The sequence below is a fragment of the Dicentrarchus labrax genome, unplaced genomic scaffold (assembly GCF_905237075.1).
Source record: "Dicentrarchus labrax unplaced genomic scaffold, dlabrax2021, whole genome shotgun sequence".
In the NCBI taxonomy this organism is placed as follows: Eukaryota; Metazoa; Chordata; class Actinopteri; family Moronidae; genus Dicentrarchus; species Dicentrarchus labrax.
This window is the reverse complement of record NW_026136721.1, coordinates 13,692,983-13,711,395: the sequence shown is the minus strand read 5'-3', so window position 1 is coordinate 13,711,395 and position 18,413 is coordinate 13,692,983. Positions and strand designations below refer to the sequence as shown.

General features: G+C 40.1%; 1 protein-coding gene across 3 annotated transcripts; it reads right to left on the bottom strand.

Annotated features, from left to right (window-relative positions):
- Positions 1-1,877: 1,877 nt before the first annotated feature.
- On the bottom strand, positions 1,878-16,987 carry pld5 (phospholipase D family, member 5). 3 transcript variants are annotated; one of them, XM_051385991.1, is made up of 10 exons: positions 16,651-16,987; positions 8,817-8,953; positions 7,779-7,962; positions 7,445-7,553; positions 6,859-6,986; positions 5,447-5,644; positions 4,636-4,787; positions 4,291-4,456; positions 4,048-4,138; positions 1,878-2,780 (listed from the first exon to the last, which is right to left on the bottom strand). In XM_051385991.1, exons 1-10 carry the CDS (start codon positions 16,807-16,809, stop codon positions 2,566-2,568), a joined length of 1,539 nt encoding a protein of 512 aa, XP_051241951.1. In that variant the 5' UTR covers positions 16,810-16,987; the 3' UTR covers positions 1,878-2,565. The 3 variants fall into 3 exon arrangements, with proteins under 3 accessions (XP_051241951.1, XP_051241952.1, XP_051241953.1); XM_051385992.1 differs by having other exon boundaries at positions 4,048-4,135; XM_051385993.1 differs by lacking the exon at positions 16,651-16,987 and adding an exon at positions 10,438-10,798.
- Between the last annotated feature and the right edge of the window lie 1,426 nt (positions 16,988-18,413).

Here is an 18,413-nt window from a genome sequence, read left to right as displayed (position 1 = left end):
CCAGCTTCCCTGATCGTCACACAGAAACTGCTGTATGTATGAGTGATTTCAAAAAAATATATTTAACAAAAAGTTAAAATTTTAGCCACATGTGCTATATTAACTTTTAAAAAAAGCAGAAAACAAACGCATAGCCTAGAAAACCACACACTGAAATGTCCCCTGCCTTCGGATCCATAGTTTGAAGCCACTGCAGCAGGAAGTGCTAACAGAGCTATCTGAAATATCTTTTCCTTTAATCTGTTACCATGACGACGGCGCTCCCACCCCTCCCCATCAGCAGCCTCTCTTTCACACGACAACAAAAGCAACACTGCTGCTCACACACCCACTGCAACGTCAGCCTCCACCGTGAGCAACCGTAACTTTTAGTAATGGGGTTTTCAGTATTCATTTTAATTCGCTTATTAGTTAAAAAAAAAAAAAAAGATATAACCAAATCTAACCGAGCCACCAACTACAAACGTTAATAAAGTTTCCTTTAACGCAACTACCCTTAATTCATGTCCAAGTAGATTCTCGGAGCCTGTTCAGCCACATAAATAAATAAATAAATAAATAAATACGTAATTTAGCCCAGTACTTATCTATATCCAGGTCATATAACCCTGGATGTGATGAGGTTCTTTACTCTGAATACAAAACCTCTCAACTCATCATGGCAACCTTTGGCTGCCAGTGGCAGTATCAGAGAATAGTATCAGCATGTGATGGTGCTATGGCGCCACCTTGTGTTGACTGGAGATTGAAGGGAAATATGGAAGTCTGTCGTGTCTGTCTGTTATGAATACTGTAAAAACCTTGTATATTGTGTCTTCTTATATGGATGTTTATGTTGTTTGTATATTATTGTTCTTGTTTATCATTGTAAATACAGTTGTTTATATAGTTGCTTTTTTAAAAAAAAAATTCTTCTCTATATCTTGCTGTTCAGTTCAGTTTTTATCAACTGCATTGCATTATACTGAGAGTATTTAGATTAATTGATATAAATACAGGTCGACAAAAAGGTAAAACAATACAATTCAGCAAAAGACACACATATTTATGTATGTATATATGTACGCATATATCTATATACACTCCTTTTGTATTAAAAGGAACCAATAGTTTGTTATTTAAAATAAAAATTAAATCCAAGTATTCCATTTAATGCACTGGTTCAAAAACTGGACTTTGACTGCAAAGGGATGATAAATCTGTGTGTGGGTGGTGTGTGTAGGCCACTGTTTACTAACACACCACCAGTGGCTTAATATGGTTCATGCTGTCTGCCTGAGTTCATTACAGAGCGTAGATGGAGGATCAGAACAAACTTCATATCAAACTGAATTCATGTTTCGTACTATTTTTAAGGTAAAGAGTCATTTCTTTGACATACCAAAGTGGCTCCATTTACCCTTGTAGTAGTGCATTATCTAAAATGCGTTGTTGGAGCAGTTTGAAAAGATAATACTATACACACTGAGCTCATTAGAAGTGCTTGCCTGCAAACATGCATGTTTTTTTTCTTATTACTTAAAAACCATGAAGGTCTTTATTGAAACCCAACAACAGGAACTGATTATATCAAGAGGCCTCCTCATGTTTCGAATCTGAACTTCTTTCATCCTCCCAACCTAACAAGAGACACGCTGGTAACTTACCTACAGCTTATTAGTGTCTCTGAGAAAAGGAAAATATGAACAGTGGTTGGGCAGCACTACATTAGTCAATGCTAATTAAATTATTTAAAGCAGGAAACAAATTAAAGAGAAAGCAAAACACGGCCATGAAAGTCACACTATTGTCTGACCTTGTTCTCTGGAATATGTTAATAAATGTTGGCCACTCGACGCTTCCCCCTTAAGTGATGCTGAAATAAACACAACAACAAATTTGAAAAAAAGTACATTTTATTCAGATGAGAATTTTCAATGAGATGATAAACAGCTGTTGTCACATCTGTAAAACTACAGCATAAGCTTCTCTCTCTCTCTCTCTCTCTCTCTCTCTCTCTCGTGTGTGTGTGTGTGTGAAGAAATTGATTTATTAAAATTAGAGGCAATATGGAGTTAAAGTACTAAAGGCTATGCAAATCCAAAAGTATTCAAAAGTTTATAAAATACATATTAAAATGGTAAACAAAAATAGTGCATCATTAATAAATGCTAAATGTGATTTGTTGTGGTGAGTTCGACAGGATATGTTTATGGATTTAAATGTGTAACATAGAGCGTATTTGATAATTAGCATATTGCTTCTCCAAGTATATAGTTTGAATTTGAATATTGATTTCAATATTCATGCAGCATAACATGCTTATATAACAGTCAACAATTAATTAGGCAATCAGATACTATTACTGTAACTTGCAACTGTGGTGCATATAAATTATTAGCTCAACGTTGTCTTTATTGATTGTAATTCAATCTATTAAAATAACATCACAAAATCAAAGTCAAGTCACATTCTCATACTGTGTAAATAATGTGTTATATAATCTATAGTATTCAGGCTTTTGAGACTTTAGGATATAGAAAGACATTCTGTGCTTATAAAGATAAAGGGTTGTTCCACTCGTTTTCATTTTTTGGATTGTTGCAGGCTTCTGTATTTTCCCTGTTGATCTTTGTTTCCTTGCAGACTCTTAGCATAACGTGACCTCCAGTCTCTTTCGAAGGCAGCCTTGACATGTTCCAGGAATGTCACTTCCCTGTTTTGAAGACTATTTTTCATCTGAACCACCAGCCCAACTCCTGCATTAATGGCAAAGTCACTGCCAACCCAGTCATGGTTACCTGTGGACAAACAGCAAACCTTAGATATTGTGTCAGGTATTATTACTCTGATTTCCAGTTCTGTGCTTTTCTTCTTGATGTTTGCGCGCACACACACACACACACACACACACACACACACACACACACATATATATAGTCTGGTGTGTCTTGGTGTCTGTGTGTGAGTGATTAGAGGTTAATAGAACAACATAGTATACTGTATACAGTACATTAGACAATTACACTATTTACAACACAATAACTATATTAGAAAAATAAGCTGTTTCGCTTTCTTGCCGAGGATCAGATGAGAAGATTGATACCATTCTCACATACGTCTGTTAAATATGAAGCTACAGAGGGTTAGCTTAGCTTAGCCTGGCTCTGTTTGAAGGTAAAAAAAAATCAGAAGTCATTGATTAATATGTTATATCTTGTTAGTTTACTACATACAAAAAGGGTTTTTCTTGGACTGTGAGTTCCTGGAGTCTCTTCTGGTTTTAATAGAAAACCTCAAGGTGACAACAAGACCAGAAGTCCCCCGTAAATTGTATGCTAGTGCTAAACTAGCTGGCAACAGGCAAATGTGTGTTTGGGAGTGTGTCTGTATGTGCGTTTGTGTTTTCTTAGCTCAGCCTCCGTCTGAAGGAACTCACCAGAGGCCCTGGTTCTTTCTCTTATGTCCCTCCAGTTTCTCTCCTTTGTCCTCTTGTGTTTGTTCTTCTATTACGTAGATTCATAAAGCCCTGGGAGCTAGTTGAAACATTTTCAATTTGTGCAGATGCATTAATTCATGCCTTACATTTTTAGTCTGATCACCTCTTTCCAGTGACTTTGTACGCCATCACGTCCCCTCTAAAGTTTGCTTTGTTCTTTCCCGTAACCCCACAATGATGTCATGAGTTTAGGAAGTTACTGCTCCAAGCAAAGAAAAGTCCAGAGGTTCTCAGGCAGATTTGTTTTTCTTTGGACAGAGCCAGGCTCATTACCCTCAGTTTTCAGACAAACAAACTAATTGTTTCCTCGTTGTAGTTTCATATCAATAATGGTATCAATCTTCCCTCCAAGTCTCGACAAGAAAAAGAATAAGTCTGTTTCCCAAAAAGTCAAACTACTCTTTGAACAAAATACTGTTTTACATTTTTAAAATAACACTGAGTATAAAATACTATAAAAGACCTTCTGAACCAACCATTTTGAAAATGTGTAAATGCAAATAAAATCATCAATAAAAGGAAAAGAAATTGTAAATGGAATTGGTTGCAAACATATTCTACATCCTTACCGATGTAGACAGCATTATCGGTCACCATGTACTTGTTGTGGTTGAGGCCATGTTGAATATCATCCTTTTGCTCCTTGTGACTAAAAAACTTCTGCAAAAAATGGATTTAACATAACTAGTATGTATAGATACCATAGATACACGCATTCTTAATTTAAGATTTGCATAATGTATCAAAAAGGAAGAGGAAGTTCACTCAAAACTACAGCCTTCAAAAAACATTTGTACTACGACCTCACATACCACCTCTAGTGAACAGTTGAGCAGCTGCATGCAGAGCGACTTGAGGGAGGCGACGAAGTTAAAGGTGAGAGGGTGAGTCTTCTTCCAGAAGCTTATCAGCAGGCGGACTCTGACTCCTCTCAGAACCACCGCCTCTCTGATCACCTCATCAATAGCCGACCAGTACCTATTGATGCACCCATTGCAATTAGACACTGTTTTACAATCTGAAGGTATACAGAGTGTTTCTCAAAGTTACTGTGTTTCTTCCCTACACCATAACAAATATACAGGTTATAATGGAACTTATTTGTCACAAGAAACCATGTTTGAATGTCCAAGCTCTCAGGAATATAGAGGCTGTACCTTGTGACTGAGGTTCCTCTGAAACGCCTGTTGACCAGAGGGAGGTAGTCTGTCACAGATATGAAGATAAACGTCTTTGCACTTTGGATGACTTGATAAATGGCATCTACATCTCTGGTGCGATCTTTAGAGCAGAAGAGTTCAGGAGAGGTCTGCAGAAAGGATACATCACTCAGACAAGTTTGTACCCAAAATTATATAAATATTACGGAAATAGAAGAACTGAAGGGTGGACAAAAATATGATTTAGACTTTTAACATTCAGTTTGCTTGAAACGTTGGCAACACCCCACTGAAAATTGTTACACTGAGAAGGGCAACACAATTTGGGTTTATTAATTTGACGGATTAAAGGGCAAGAAAAACAGCAAGGCACATTTCTCTTCCCATGTATCACTACTAGTGAGGCATAAGAGCAGGTTGGAGTTGCCAGCAGCTTGTGACAGCATGGCTCCATTAGTTCCTATAAGATGATAAATGTGCTAAATGCAACTGATAAGCATCTTGTCGCTTGGAGGGTAACAAGATTCATTACTGTCAAATTAGGCTGAGGTACTGAGATATTCAGACTCAAGATGCTCCGCAGTGTGGTGTTAACATGATTAATCACCCCCTGTGTGTGTCTGCTATTAGTTGGTAATGAAACTTTAAAGACATCTAGTCCAAAGTCAGGAAATTGGTGCCTTAAGAGGAATATAAACCAGTCTAAAAATGTATTACAGACACAACCTGTGGTTTGTGCATGTTGTATAGAGTCAATTTATGTGTTAACATGTAGTAAATAGAGTAACATAATAAAGCAGCTCCTCACAGACACATAAGCAGTAGCCTGGGTCGTGTTGAGCTGCAGCTCCAGGGCGTCGTGCCTCCCGTAGAGGGCTGTAACTCTCTTCGACCAGATGGAGGGGATGTAGTCCCTCTCGTGTAGCTGCCAGTAAAATGAAAAGACTCGGTGGAGGTCCAGAGCCAGGCAGCTGCAGTTATACACCACCACCCCCAGTTCTTTCCTCTGTGGGGTGTCAGAAAGGAGCACAGAGGAAGAGGTGATGCAGCAGAAAAGTTGCCGTGTGAGTGTACTAGGTGTGTTCACTGGATAGGCATGCTTCAGCAATGTGAGACAGAAAGTAGATAAAAGGCAAAGGTAATGCAGATTTTAGAGTGAGAATAGTAACTCTCTGTGAGAGGATTTGATCACCTAATAGCAGTCATTTAACATTTAACACATTTAACTGGAAACCACAAATGTCAACCTTATGGTGGCGCTAGAGGAAAAGTCAGGAGATCACCAAAGTCAGGATTCATCCTCTGGGCAGAATGGGAATATGAATTATATTTATGGAATGATTTATGGAAAACAATCCAGTTGTTGAGATATTTCAAGTGTCGGACAAACACTGGCATCCATAGAGCTGCTAGCACGGTTAAAAACAGTGAAATAAAAAGTGAACAAGAGACAAGCGTTCTAAATATATTCTCACCAGGTCATTAATTACACAGCAGAAATGTATTTTGTGTTTGTTCTATTTTGGTGAGTGACCCAGAAGGAAGCACACAGTGGTTTCAGTCTATTAAACTACAGTGCCATGTACATTATGATGAATCCCTGACAGCTTCTGCCTTGCTCCATTTTTGTCTCTCTTTTTTCCTGCTCTTCTATCGTTCCCTCTTACTCTTACTGTGTGTGTGTGTGTGTGTGTGTGTGTGTGTGTGCACGCCACACACACACACTCATACATATGTCCATTCCTCCCTTCCCTCTGGCTCCATAGTTAATTACAATGAATAGTAGTTCTACCTCCAGCCAGCACTGAAGCATGAAAAGTGCCAGGTAATCACTTCAAGTAGTAGTATGCTAATGCTCCCTGGTTCCCCCTCTATTGTGAATTACATGCTAAATGCAAAGTGAAATGCTACTTGTCTTTCTAACCCACCTCAGACAGTAATCTTAAATCATCCCTGGTGCCCATTAAGAGTTGCTGGAGTAACTGCATTGGTACAGGTGTACACTGGAATTAATCCAGATTCTGTGTTTTGTTTTAAGTCCCTGTCGGGTGCAAATGTTATCATTTAATTAAAATTGTGTAAGCTAAAAAAGAAAAGCTACTCTAGCCAATTTTAGGCCAGAAATGAACCACAGACCTGACCACGCCTGACTGCAGAGGCTCATTTATGCTCTGTTCTGATTTTACTCTGCACACTCATGTTGTTGATGTTTGTTGTTACCTTGGATAGTGACCTCCAATCCATATCGGCGCTCCCGATGTAAATGTGCTTCCGATCCACTATCCAGAATGAGGAATGTAGTCCTCCTCTGGTAAAAGCTGTCATATTAATAAAATGAACCACTGCAGCTAGACAGAGAGACAGACAGAGTGGGTGTTAGTTGAAAAGTTTGACAGAATGAGATGGAGAGAATTGTGGAGGGCTGGCAGCCGGAGCGGCAAAGGCTTTGAATGTCAGCTACATTTGCACATTCATGATTTTTTTGACCTTCATTGTGAAGTTTGGCAGACATGAAGGTTGTATGACCCGTGCTGTGGAGCTGGGGGGCCCTGCATGGTGTAAATGAGTTTGTTTTCCTTGAGACAAATCAGAGATGCTGTATGTATATTATACTGCTGGCCTAAAACAGGTAACCAACATTCTTACTGAAATTGTTATAGAACACATGAGAATCCTCTTTTAAAAACTGTTTTGTGCTCAAGAAATGTTGTCAGGTGATTTGTTAGGACCCATAAATCTTCATTGTGGTTGGTGACGGTGGCATAACAAATTTCTTTTATAAAATGAAAATATGACAGCCACTCACTGTGTGCTGCCAAGGTCTTCAGTTCAGCAGAGTTAGTCAGACTGCTGGCAATCTTCAGTTTAACCCCACGAGATTTCAGGCTGAGCAGTCTCTGGAACAAAAGCTGACCCTGAGGAAGAGAGCGATGTTCTGTAGTTGAGCATTTGAGCAGTGTTTCCGGATGTCTCTTAAAAGGCCAACATCTCAGCAGGACTAACCTCATTAAAAGACTCCATACAGATTTACTTGAAAATAATTGCATTTCCACTTATAGAGCACCTGGGAAATGCAGTTGGTTCATATTCTGCAGGAATGTAGGGGGGATATATTCAGACAGTCTACCGTGATTTTGTACCTGTTTGGCAGTGCTTGGCATTGTCTCCAGGTCCCAGGGGTTTAAGTCCCAGACAGGTGACACCACCTCAACCGAGTGCTTAGCCTGGTCCAACAGTGTTTGAAAGCCAACAGAGAGAGAGAGGTGGTGTCTGCCATCCACGGGGAGGGAGAGGTCGTCTGGAATGTTCTCCACGAGATTGATGCTGAAAGTAACACATGTGTCTTGAGTTTCTGAAGTCTTAAAGGACATTTAGTTTGTTTGCATATCTGCTACTGCATATGTGAAAAATCATTGGTTGAGTCTGAAGGCTAAAAGTTTAAAAATGAAACAAATGTAGGGGTTAGAGAAAAGTGTTTTTTACCAGGTTTTTTACCTCTGTACCCCATTCCTCATTTCCACTTGAGGCTAGCAGCTCAAAGGTACATTAGCTGCTGCTAGCATAACACATTTGGATCTCTGACCAGACTTTTGGTTGTTGAGTTGCATTGTGGGCAATGTAGGAGCCAGGTTTTTACAGTGAAAAAAAGGACAACATCTCTGGTTCTGCTGAATCAGAAACAACTCTGATCATTTATGAATGGTACTTGTTCCTAAATAACTCGAATTGACGATTATGTAGAATATAATGATGAGTTACTGGAGAACAGACCTGGGGATACTATACACCATTCAGCCATAACATTATGATCACCTGGGCATCCTGGTGCACGCTGGTGCCCAGGTGCAGCTGAAGTTTGGAGCTGCAGTTTTGGAGATGTTCTGACCCAGTCGTCTAACCATCACAGTTTGGTCCTTGTCAAAGTCACTCAAATCCTCACGCTGCCCATTTTTCCTGCTTCTAACACATTGACTTTGAGGACACAATGTTCACTTGCTGCCTGATATATCCCACCCACTGACAGGTGCCATGATAACCAGATAATCAGTGTTAATCCCTTCACCTGTCAGTGCTCATAATGTTATGGTTGATCATGTATTCATGAATCATTATGTTTAGGTTAGTTCATAGATATTTTACACTATACATGGATTCAAATGTGTACTCTTTCATCTTACCGGCAATCTCTGCTACAGTTTTCCTCTGTGATACCATCCTCATCGTCCCCCCAAATGTCGACTGATGAAAAGATCAGTGCCACCAGCACAGCAAAGCAGCAGAGAAGGGCAAAGATGGCGATGCACTTCTGCTGGGTCTGAAAGATGAGGTACACACACATTGAGCAAAAGTCAGCAGCACTGCAGAGCTCAATTCTTCCCCTGTTGTTGTACAGTGGGTTAACAAATTGCAGTGAAGACATTGACATGGCAGTTAGTTTTGGGTGGTGTACAAAAGGGGAATTATCAGCCCTTAAATGCTAATGTCCTCACTCAATACCATTGATCAGAGGTTAGGACTCATGATCAATGCAAAACAACATCTCTGTGTCTTGACTTGACGACAGGGCCGCAGAGGATTTAGAAACTCTGGAGAAAAACCACCCCAGCTTCACAAATCTCACTTTATGCCACAGAGCAGAGGACAAGTGAAGTGGAACGCTCTCCAGCTGAAGGCAAATTGATACACGCTAAACCTCAACTGTAAGGAATATTGGAAAGTCTGGTTTATGCTTTTCTGTTGCTTTTGTTGTTCAAGCGAATCCCAGCTGAGAGGGATTTTATGACCTCTGTGCCAGGATGGATACACCCAATGTTGCATTTATGACAAGCAATATTAAAGACTATATTAGTGCGCATACGTGTGTGCAATATATGGAATATACTGGTTGTAATAACAGTGGAGTGACAGGCTGGTGGTCAGAGGGTATGATGCAGGAGCCTTATTACTGTCCTGATCCAGCCTGAGGAGTCTTGATTTTCACTGTTTTAAAAGTGCAGTTAGGCACTTCTGTTTTGCTTACGACTATAGATTTTCACCGTTGTATTCCCTGCCCTGTTTGGCTTTCTCGGTTTTGTTGTGAGCTGTCATCACATCACACTAAATATTCCCTTTTGTTTGTGCTCGATCAATCGCATGAATAGCATCACACTGATAAGTCTTTCTCAGAGAGATGACTCCAAGCTACAACTTTTATCAAATTTGACTACTAAACAAAAGAAAAACACGATTCAGCACCAAGTCATAAAGAAGATGGGGGTCGGAAGATTGTTTGTCAACCTCATCTCCCACACGTCTCTACACTGTCTGTCTCAGGCAGTGAGGCTGAAACGCTTGTGCCAGCCGGATGCACCTTACACTCCTCTGCTATCCACTGAGACCGCTGAGCTCTTCGTCACATTTAGCAGAGTCAAGGACCATGCTTCACTTGTGGATGTGTACATGGCTGCTTGGAAATAAAGCCTCATGATACAGAACAAGACTAACAGAGTGAGACAGCTCAGTTACTGATGCAGTAAGATGCTTTGACTTCAAAAACACCATAACACAACTGTTTTCAATGCAGCCAAAAATAACCTTACATACTTAGTAGTTTAGAGCTGATTATTCGACACATGGAATCAACTTAAGTCTTAAGTCTTAATTCAAATTAATCAATGAATGAATAATGTAACGGAAGCCAGCAGGAAAATCCAAAGGCAAACATGCCCTAAAATCCAACCTACAGACAAAGTGAGAATAATATCACATATTAAACAGATGCAGAGTGAAGCAGGTTTAGTTGAGGGCTGTAAACGTCACCTTCAAGGGCTCCTGTGTGGTCGGTCCCGCCATGAGAGCAGCACTCCTTCAAACTTCTCTGACAGGTGGGAAGCAGCAGCTCAGTCACACATCTCTATCTGTCTGTCTGTCTATCTTCACCACCCAGTCCTCAGCCTGTCCAACTCTGATGTCTTCACTCTTTGTCTTCATCCTACTGGGTCCTCACTCTCCTGGAAGGTATGTGTGTGCACCTCAGCTACTGGTCCGTCCCAGGTCCTCACATGGTTCCTCTCTGGGCGTGTGTGTGTGTGTGCGTGTGTGTGTGTGTGGCAGAAATAGAGAGAGAGGGGGACAGGGCTGCATGTGTGCTGCTCACGCTCTGCTCCTCAGTGGAGGTAGTGAGAGAGATGAAGAAGGACCAACCCCTCTCGTTCAAACGGCCAATACAGAGCTGTAACTCCGAGCCCCAGCAACCCCACCCTCCTCAATTCCTCCCTCCTCTTCCTCTTTATCTTCCTCTTTTATCTGCCTTGTGAACAAACCTCATCTGGCAGAAAGCAGTTGTGCTCAGCTTTAATGGGAAGGGCTGCTTAAATGTGCCATTGGTGATCCACTGTTTTTTGACAGCTGTTGCAAAGCTATACCAAATTGACTCATTAGGTGGGACATGTACACACATCTGCACCCAGGTCTGCCCAGAGAAGACAAAATAATTTAAAACAGCTATAGCTCCAATTAATAACCTTGACTGATGACATGTAAGTCAGCTGTATTGTCTGCTTTAATCCCCACTGTGTTTAAATCATTGTAATAAATGTTCTTTTCAGTAATGCACCAGATTTTAGAGCACTCATTCAATAAAGTTCTGTCTCTTACTATTGCACAGAAGCACATTAAAGGGCCTCGGTGGGTAAAAATGAAATATGCAAACACTTTCTTTCAACCTTTTATCCGCCCCAACCCTTTTCTCACAGATGAATATAGTGTTGCTTAATAGCAGAACACAACATATGCTGCTGACTGCAGGCAAGCTGCTGCTGTTTATGAGTACAGCACTGTTTAGGGAGTAAAGAAAGGACCTAATGAGGGACGTGAGAGAAATGAGAGAAGGATAGAAGGAGGGTAGAAGAGTTTTCTTAAAAAGTTTACTTCGTTGTAACTTCTGACATACTGTATATAGTAGTAACTAACACAATACGCAGCAGTCTGCTTTATTGTGTTAAAAAAGGTTTTAAAACTTTTAGCCACACTAGTGGTGATGACATCTCGACAACTACTGGAAATTACCATTAATTCTGGTACACATGTTTATGTTTCCCTCAGGAAGAATTGTAATACTTTTGCAGATCCTCTGACTTTCTTCTAGCAAAATTATCTGGTGAAAATTTTAATTTGTCAGATACTTTGGTCTATGATCAGTGGCGTAAGGTAGTTATGATGGGCCCCAGTGTACACTAATAGGATGGGCCCTTAACTACCATTTTTACGTTTGAAAGGGATGACTGCTCGCTCGGCTTGCAGATCTGCTCAGCTTGTCAGTCTAAACTAGCGTATGTTGTATCTTGTCACATGATCAAATACAGACTTGACATTGGACAACATCAACATACATATTACCCAGCAATCATCACTGAATATCAGTATATAAGAAAAAAACCAATTAAAATAAGAAATTGTTTATTGTTGTTTATTTGAGTGGTCTTTCTATAGTTTATTTATACTTTTTATAGTTTATGTAGAACAAGCATATCATTTTCTTATAGACTGACTATTTTACCCCCCCCAAAAAAAAAAAAAAAAAAAAATTAAAACCAGGATGGAGACGGGTTGGCCCTTTTAAGGACCCATATAGCAAATGGTACCAGAGCTGTTAGCGTGGCTGCAGATTCTTACTCTTGCATTCAGTATATTAAATTACACAGTAATTACACTGTAAAAACATAAAAGCCTGTGGCAGTATCTTAATTTATCTCCTTTACATACTCATTAACAAAGTACGATTTTTTTTTTACAATCAAACAACTGATGATTTGTCAGTGTAATTCCCAAAGGGCATGTAGAGTAAGGGTCATTTTTAATTATAAAGACTTGTGGCACACTGTGTGACATTCCAGAGAGATATAACAGAGTAACAAAGTCATAGCAGTGAAACCTGCTGTGTCTGTCTGGGGGAGGTGCCCTCTGCACGTCACCCAGTCTGTGAGTGAAAAAGAGAGAGAAAGAGGGGACAGAAATGTTTGGACCACTTCCCAGGGGAGGTGAATGTCGCTAAAGCTGCATATATGGGGTCAGACAGACACACTTTCATACAGGGAGAGAAGCAAAGTGACAAACAGGATGGGGCTGTCACTGCTTCCCTGACCATCATGAGCACATACAGTTGAGACTGAACCACAGGGCAACTTTAACAGATACTGTACTAACAGTCAGTAGTGGTCATGCTAGGAAACTGTTGACATAAACAATTCAACAACTGCACAGTCACCACCATCATGTAACAGTGAATACTAATGTAGCCTATGAAATGCCAACCAGTCCTGTTTCTTTTCCGTTATGTTAAACCGCTGTAAGAGCTCTTTTTGATCTGTACACCTTTTAAAGCAATGCTATTTGCAGTAGGGCAGTTCAGAGGTCACAGCAGCCTTTGCAGTTCATTCCTAGACTCCCCCCAGACTCTCTGTACAGGACATCATTATCTGATAATGTACCACACAGTTCTTCATCACAAGGGACCAATTATAAATAGTCCTCATCTTTAAGAGCCACGCTGCAAGGCACATTACTTGTCACACAAATTAGCAAATCATAATACAGTGGCTGCCGGTAAAGGCTAATATGCACAGTGTAGGTGTGTATGTGTGTCTCCTGCAAGAATGAGAACTGGAGCCCTGGGTTTTCCTCCATCCTCTCATGGCGCTTTAGTAAGGTTTGATGTATGATTATATTTCAACAGTTATAGGACCTTCTTCGTGCCAAAATGTAGTAATTGAAATGCCATGAAAACAGCCGTTATATGTAACAAAGACTTCCACAACACTTTCACTTTCAACTCAATTTAACCTAGAGGCCTTGATATAGACTACGACCTGCAAATCACCTGAACTATCTTCATAAGCGTACATTTATAATAATTAAAAATGACATTTTGACGCTATTTAGCTATGCATGAATTATGCCCCATCCAAACACACCCCTGTGAGTGCCAATGAAGGACACCTCAATGTGTTTCACCTTCACACCAAAAAGCTCAACAGCAGGTTTCAATGCAGACACAGGACGTTTTTTTTTTTTTTTTTGTTTCCATGGCGTCATACTCAGGGTGATATGTGCTGAGTGAAGGTTTACTGGGCACAACGCCATGGGAGACAGCTGGGCCACATGCCAAAGGGACTGTGGATGGGGTGCAGATAAGGATCCATTGGTGAAAAAAATGATCCTGTTAGGTTGTCTTGTTCAGAAAGCTCCATAAGTAAATGTCTGTCTGTCCAGAGCAGAACACAGGAGCCATTAGTTCAGCCTGTACAACCAAGAGGCCACACGATTAAATGACAGAGGAGGAATAAATTGTTCAATTGATCATTTGATGATGGATTTTATTTTTCATGACTAAGGACTAAAACAAGAAAAGAAAAAAAAAAAACTAGGAACCACTCACTAGTGGAAATATTAATTAAATATTGACAATCTTTCCCATTTTTCCTTCTTTTAATTTAACTGTATCAGGAAACATAAGCAGGGATAAAATAAAGGGGAAATAGGCTCATTCTTATACTATAACAGTAGTCCTCTAATGTGTTGGTTCAATCAAAGGCATTCATATTTTGTTTTTGTTTTTTTCAGGAAAACTAGGATTTTGTACAAAAATGAATTGTGAAAAAAGTTTAAGATGAGTCATGATATGATTATTTCAATTCATTATGTTGCTATGCTGTAGTGCCACCTTTAATTGTAATGCTTTCTGTTTCAGAAGAACCAATTTAGGCTAGAAGTATTGCACTCTAAATGCAATAATGTATAATTATATTTAAAAAAGAGCATTATTGTCAGTCCTTGTGAAAAACAAAGGATGTTTTGCACTTTACTGAGATATGATATACTGCATATATGATATAGTATGTCATATTATATTAAGCTTTTAGGAGTCAGTTCATTCCACAATTCAAGCCAAAAGAAGAGTAACTTGCCAACCACCTGGGAAAACTGTATGTCAGAGAATGCCGAAAATGAATTAGAGACCTTTTCTGGCTCATTCATATATTTCATATACCAAATTGGTGATGTGTCCTTAGAATCTTGTTAGACATTTCTGCTGTTCAGGATTTATGAGCATTAGGTGCATTCTTCCTTTTTTAAATGGCCTAACTTTCCACCAAAGAAATCAGTGAAGTTAGTTTTGATAACTAATAAACATACCGGACTGAAAACATAGCCTCTGTGGTAGAGATAATAAAATTAGGGAAACTCCAGCTAATGCAAAATGAAAACTAGAAAGCTATTCATGTGAACATTGACACATTGACGAAAATGCATAAAAAGGCTACAGATTTCGGCAACTTGTTTCAAGTGGATGCACATTTCCTGAGCCAGCTCTGGTTCCCCTCCACTTATTTTGTATTTTTTTATCAGCCCATAAGACCCACACAGTAAGCCAAAAACATTACAAGCTCATGCAACCACACCAGTGGCACTGTGCACAATTATCAGCAACCCTTGTTTACATTTTTGGTTGATCCTTCCTGTCCATACCCACACAGACACACACAGACACAGACACAGACACACACACACACACACACACACACACACACACACACACACACACACACACACACACACACACACACACACTTTTGCATTGACCATTATCAACCCTGAATCCTATTTGTGGCAGACAGTGATTGATTCACTAATAACAAAACCAATATATATATTTTTTTAATTAAAGTCATAAGTCAACTGGTCGAGGCAGACGACCACCCACCTAGAGCCGAAGGATCTGTCCTAGGTTTCTGCCTCTTAAAAGGCAGTTTTTCCTTGCCCCCGTCGCCAAGTGCTTGCTCATGGTGGTACTGTTGGGTCTCTGTAAATGATATAAGGAGTTCAGTCTAGACCTGCTCTATTTGAAAAGTGCCCTGAGATAACTTCTGTTATGAATTGGCGCTATACAATTAAAATTGAAATTGAATTGAATAAGTAAAATCTGTATTTTATTAATTTCAGTGTCTGACTTGTGGGTCATTTGTTGTAAAAGGACAGTTTGTATTATAGTGTTCCCATCACTGAGCCCTTTTGCAGTTGTGCATATCAGCGGCTTTTGTCACCGGATCACAGACCACTGGGCTGTAGATACACCGTATATAAGTACTCTGCTTTGGGGATGTCAGAAAATATTGAAAAATAACTGTAACAATTTCCCAGAGCCCAAGATTATATATCCACAGTATGTATTTCGTCTGACCAATGGTCCTAACTCAAAGATATTAACATTAATACACTTGGAAAATGACTTAAAGTGTCAAACTATTATCAAAATTGTTGCCAATTTGTTTTCTGTCGATGGACTAATTGATTAAATGGCTAATCGCTTCAGCTCTGCCCTGCTTTAGCATTTAGTCCCCAGCTCGTGAAAATGATTTGCCTGTAACTAAGATAATTTACTTATGCTGAAGAAATTCCTATTTAGGCAGTGCAGACTTGCTAATCAAGTGACATCTGGTGTGGTCCAACGCAGGCATCTAAAGAACATGCTTTAAGGGAAGGTGAAGGTTTACAAATGCTAAAACACACCGGCACTACGAAATTAAAATAGAAAATAAAAAAGAAACTGTAAGTTCTGTTTGTTAAGACTGTAGGATCCTTGGTGTGCGTCTGGGTGTGTGGCAGCAGTGAAGAAAGTGGTAATCAATTCTCATTGGAGGCAACAGAGCTCAGTTGCACACTTCCCCAGCAGCAATTCTCCAGAGCCGAGGCTGATGCACCACAGATGCACCACAGGCAATGAAAGGCTTTCCAGTGGATGAAACTAATGCCTCCCCTGGACTCACGGGACACCATAATGCATATTGGACAATAACGCTGATGAATAAATTCCTTTGAATATACCTTTACACACTTTAGATACTTCTACTACTTGTATTTGTTGTCATCCCCTTCTTCAGATTTCCAACTTTTAACATCACCTCTTCACCTTTTAAAGGGCAGATACACAGTTAAATTAATCATGACATGATGTCTGAAAGGTACTTATCTCACCTGTTCCAGCTTCTCTTTGCGTCGGAGAAAGATGGATGCAGAGTAGCCCTGCTGCTGGACAGCACTGGAGCTGCTGCTTCTCATTTGGGACACGCAGGGCACTAGCGCTGGGGGAGCTTCATCTGGCCCCCTCGACCTTGGATCACCTGACAGTTCCATTGATGACCTGTGAGCTGCTCCCTGCAGGAGCACACACACTGATGCACACACACACACACACACTCACAGCCAAGCAAGCATAGGGCTGCTGTCACTCCCGGCTTCCCTCTTTTCTTTTCTATTGTGTAGCTGAATCAGCCGCCATTGGTCTCTGTGCTGTCTGAGCTACAGTGTGCAACCTGTCTGTTTATGCCCAGAGCACCAATGCCTCCTCACACTCACACACACTTGTTAGGGAGGGTTTGTGTGTATGTAGTACAGTGTCTCAGGCGGTATGGGAGGGGCAGGCAATGGGCTAGGAGGTGCAACAGGAGCTGCTGCTCTGGACAAGACAGAGCAGCAGAGAGAGAGGGAAAGTAATTTGATTGAGAAAAGTCTGAGAAGCCTAACAGACATCAAGACACAAACACACACACACACTCCCTCTCTCTCTCACTCTCTCTCTCTCTCTCCTCTACCACACACACACACACACACACACAACACACACACACACACACACACACACACACACAAAAGTGTACAAAATCTAATTTCTTCCATTTGCACCTTACATACAGATTACTAATACTTGCAGAGATAGAACATCCTCAAGGACTGTAGCTTCACCTTAAGAAACTTTTGGCACAGGTTCAGAAAGGCACCATATGTCAGCTATAAAACACACACACACACACACACACACAAGCTGACGTAATGACACAAAGCTGAGTTTTTATAGCCTGCACAATTTATGTTATGGATACAAAAAGTTGCTGGTGTAAGAAAAATTTACTATTCAATGATCTAATTCAAAATACAGTCCCTGTGTGTCAATACTAGCAGAGCTCCTGATGAGTGCTTTATATTCATTACTTCAGTGCTTGTGGGACCTCGGTAGCTATCATTATCAATAATTTAACATTTTCGGAAATGCGCTTATTTGTTTTCTTGTCAAGCGTTACATGAGAAGACTGTTGGTTTAATATCTGTCCAGTAAATGTAAGCCACTTAGCTTAGCTTGGTATAGAAACTAGAAACGGGGAAACAGCTGGCCTGGCTCATTTTAACATCTGCCTACCAGCACCTTAAAGAATCCTTGTGGAGTATTTGACCTAGCAGCTCTATGGAGATGGTCCCCGTTTTGTTTGGCTCATCTGAGTTTGGCTGATCTAAAGGTGGCAGTAATTAGCAGCGAAACGCAGAAATGCAAAGGCAGGGAAGATAAAGGCTTTGTAAATAAAGATGTAAAAAAGTTTGGTTTCAAACTTTTAAGAAAAATTGGCTTTGCAAGTGTTTTATGAGGAAGGAAATGCATTCATCCTATTTATTAAATCTCAGGCATCTACACAGGGAACTTTGGTGAGAAACACTGATTGTAAAGCATTCAGCCAAGTCTTTATGCTAAGCTAACTGCTGCTGCCTAAAGTGAGTCAGACTGAAGAGTATCAATCTTTTCATCTAACTCTTTAACAACATCTAATGTATTACATTGAGATGGCTAATCTTTCTGTATAAACTTTTACCAAAGCCAGTTGGGAAAGGAGCGAAAACATCTTTTTTAGGACAGCCTCCTAATAGTCGACTTAACCATAAGTCGCTGAGAAGCGTCTTAATCGACCCAC

What these genes read in the sequence shown, in the direction of transcription:
- pld5 (XM_051385991.1), bottom strand. Translation starts at nt 16,809, where the DNA reads ATGGAACTGTCAGGTGATCCAAGGTCGAGGGGGCCAGATGAAGCTCCC. An exon ending in AACTGTAGCAGAGATTGCCG is followed by an intron (nt 7,963 to 8,816) that starts GTAAGATGAAAG and finishes TGTTACTTTCAG; the next exon opens with CATCAATCTCGTGGAGAACA. An exon ending in AGAGGAACCTCAGTCACAAG is followed by an intron (nt 4,457 to 4,635) that starts GTACAGCCTCTA and finishes GTGCATCAATAG; the next exon opens with GTACTGGTCGGCTATTGATG.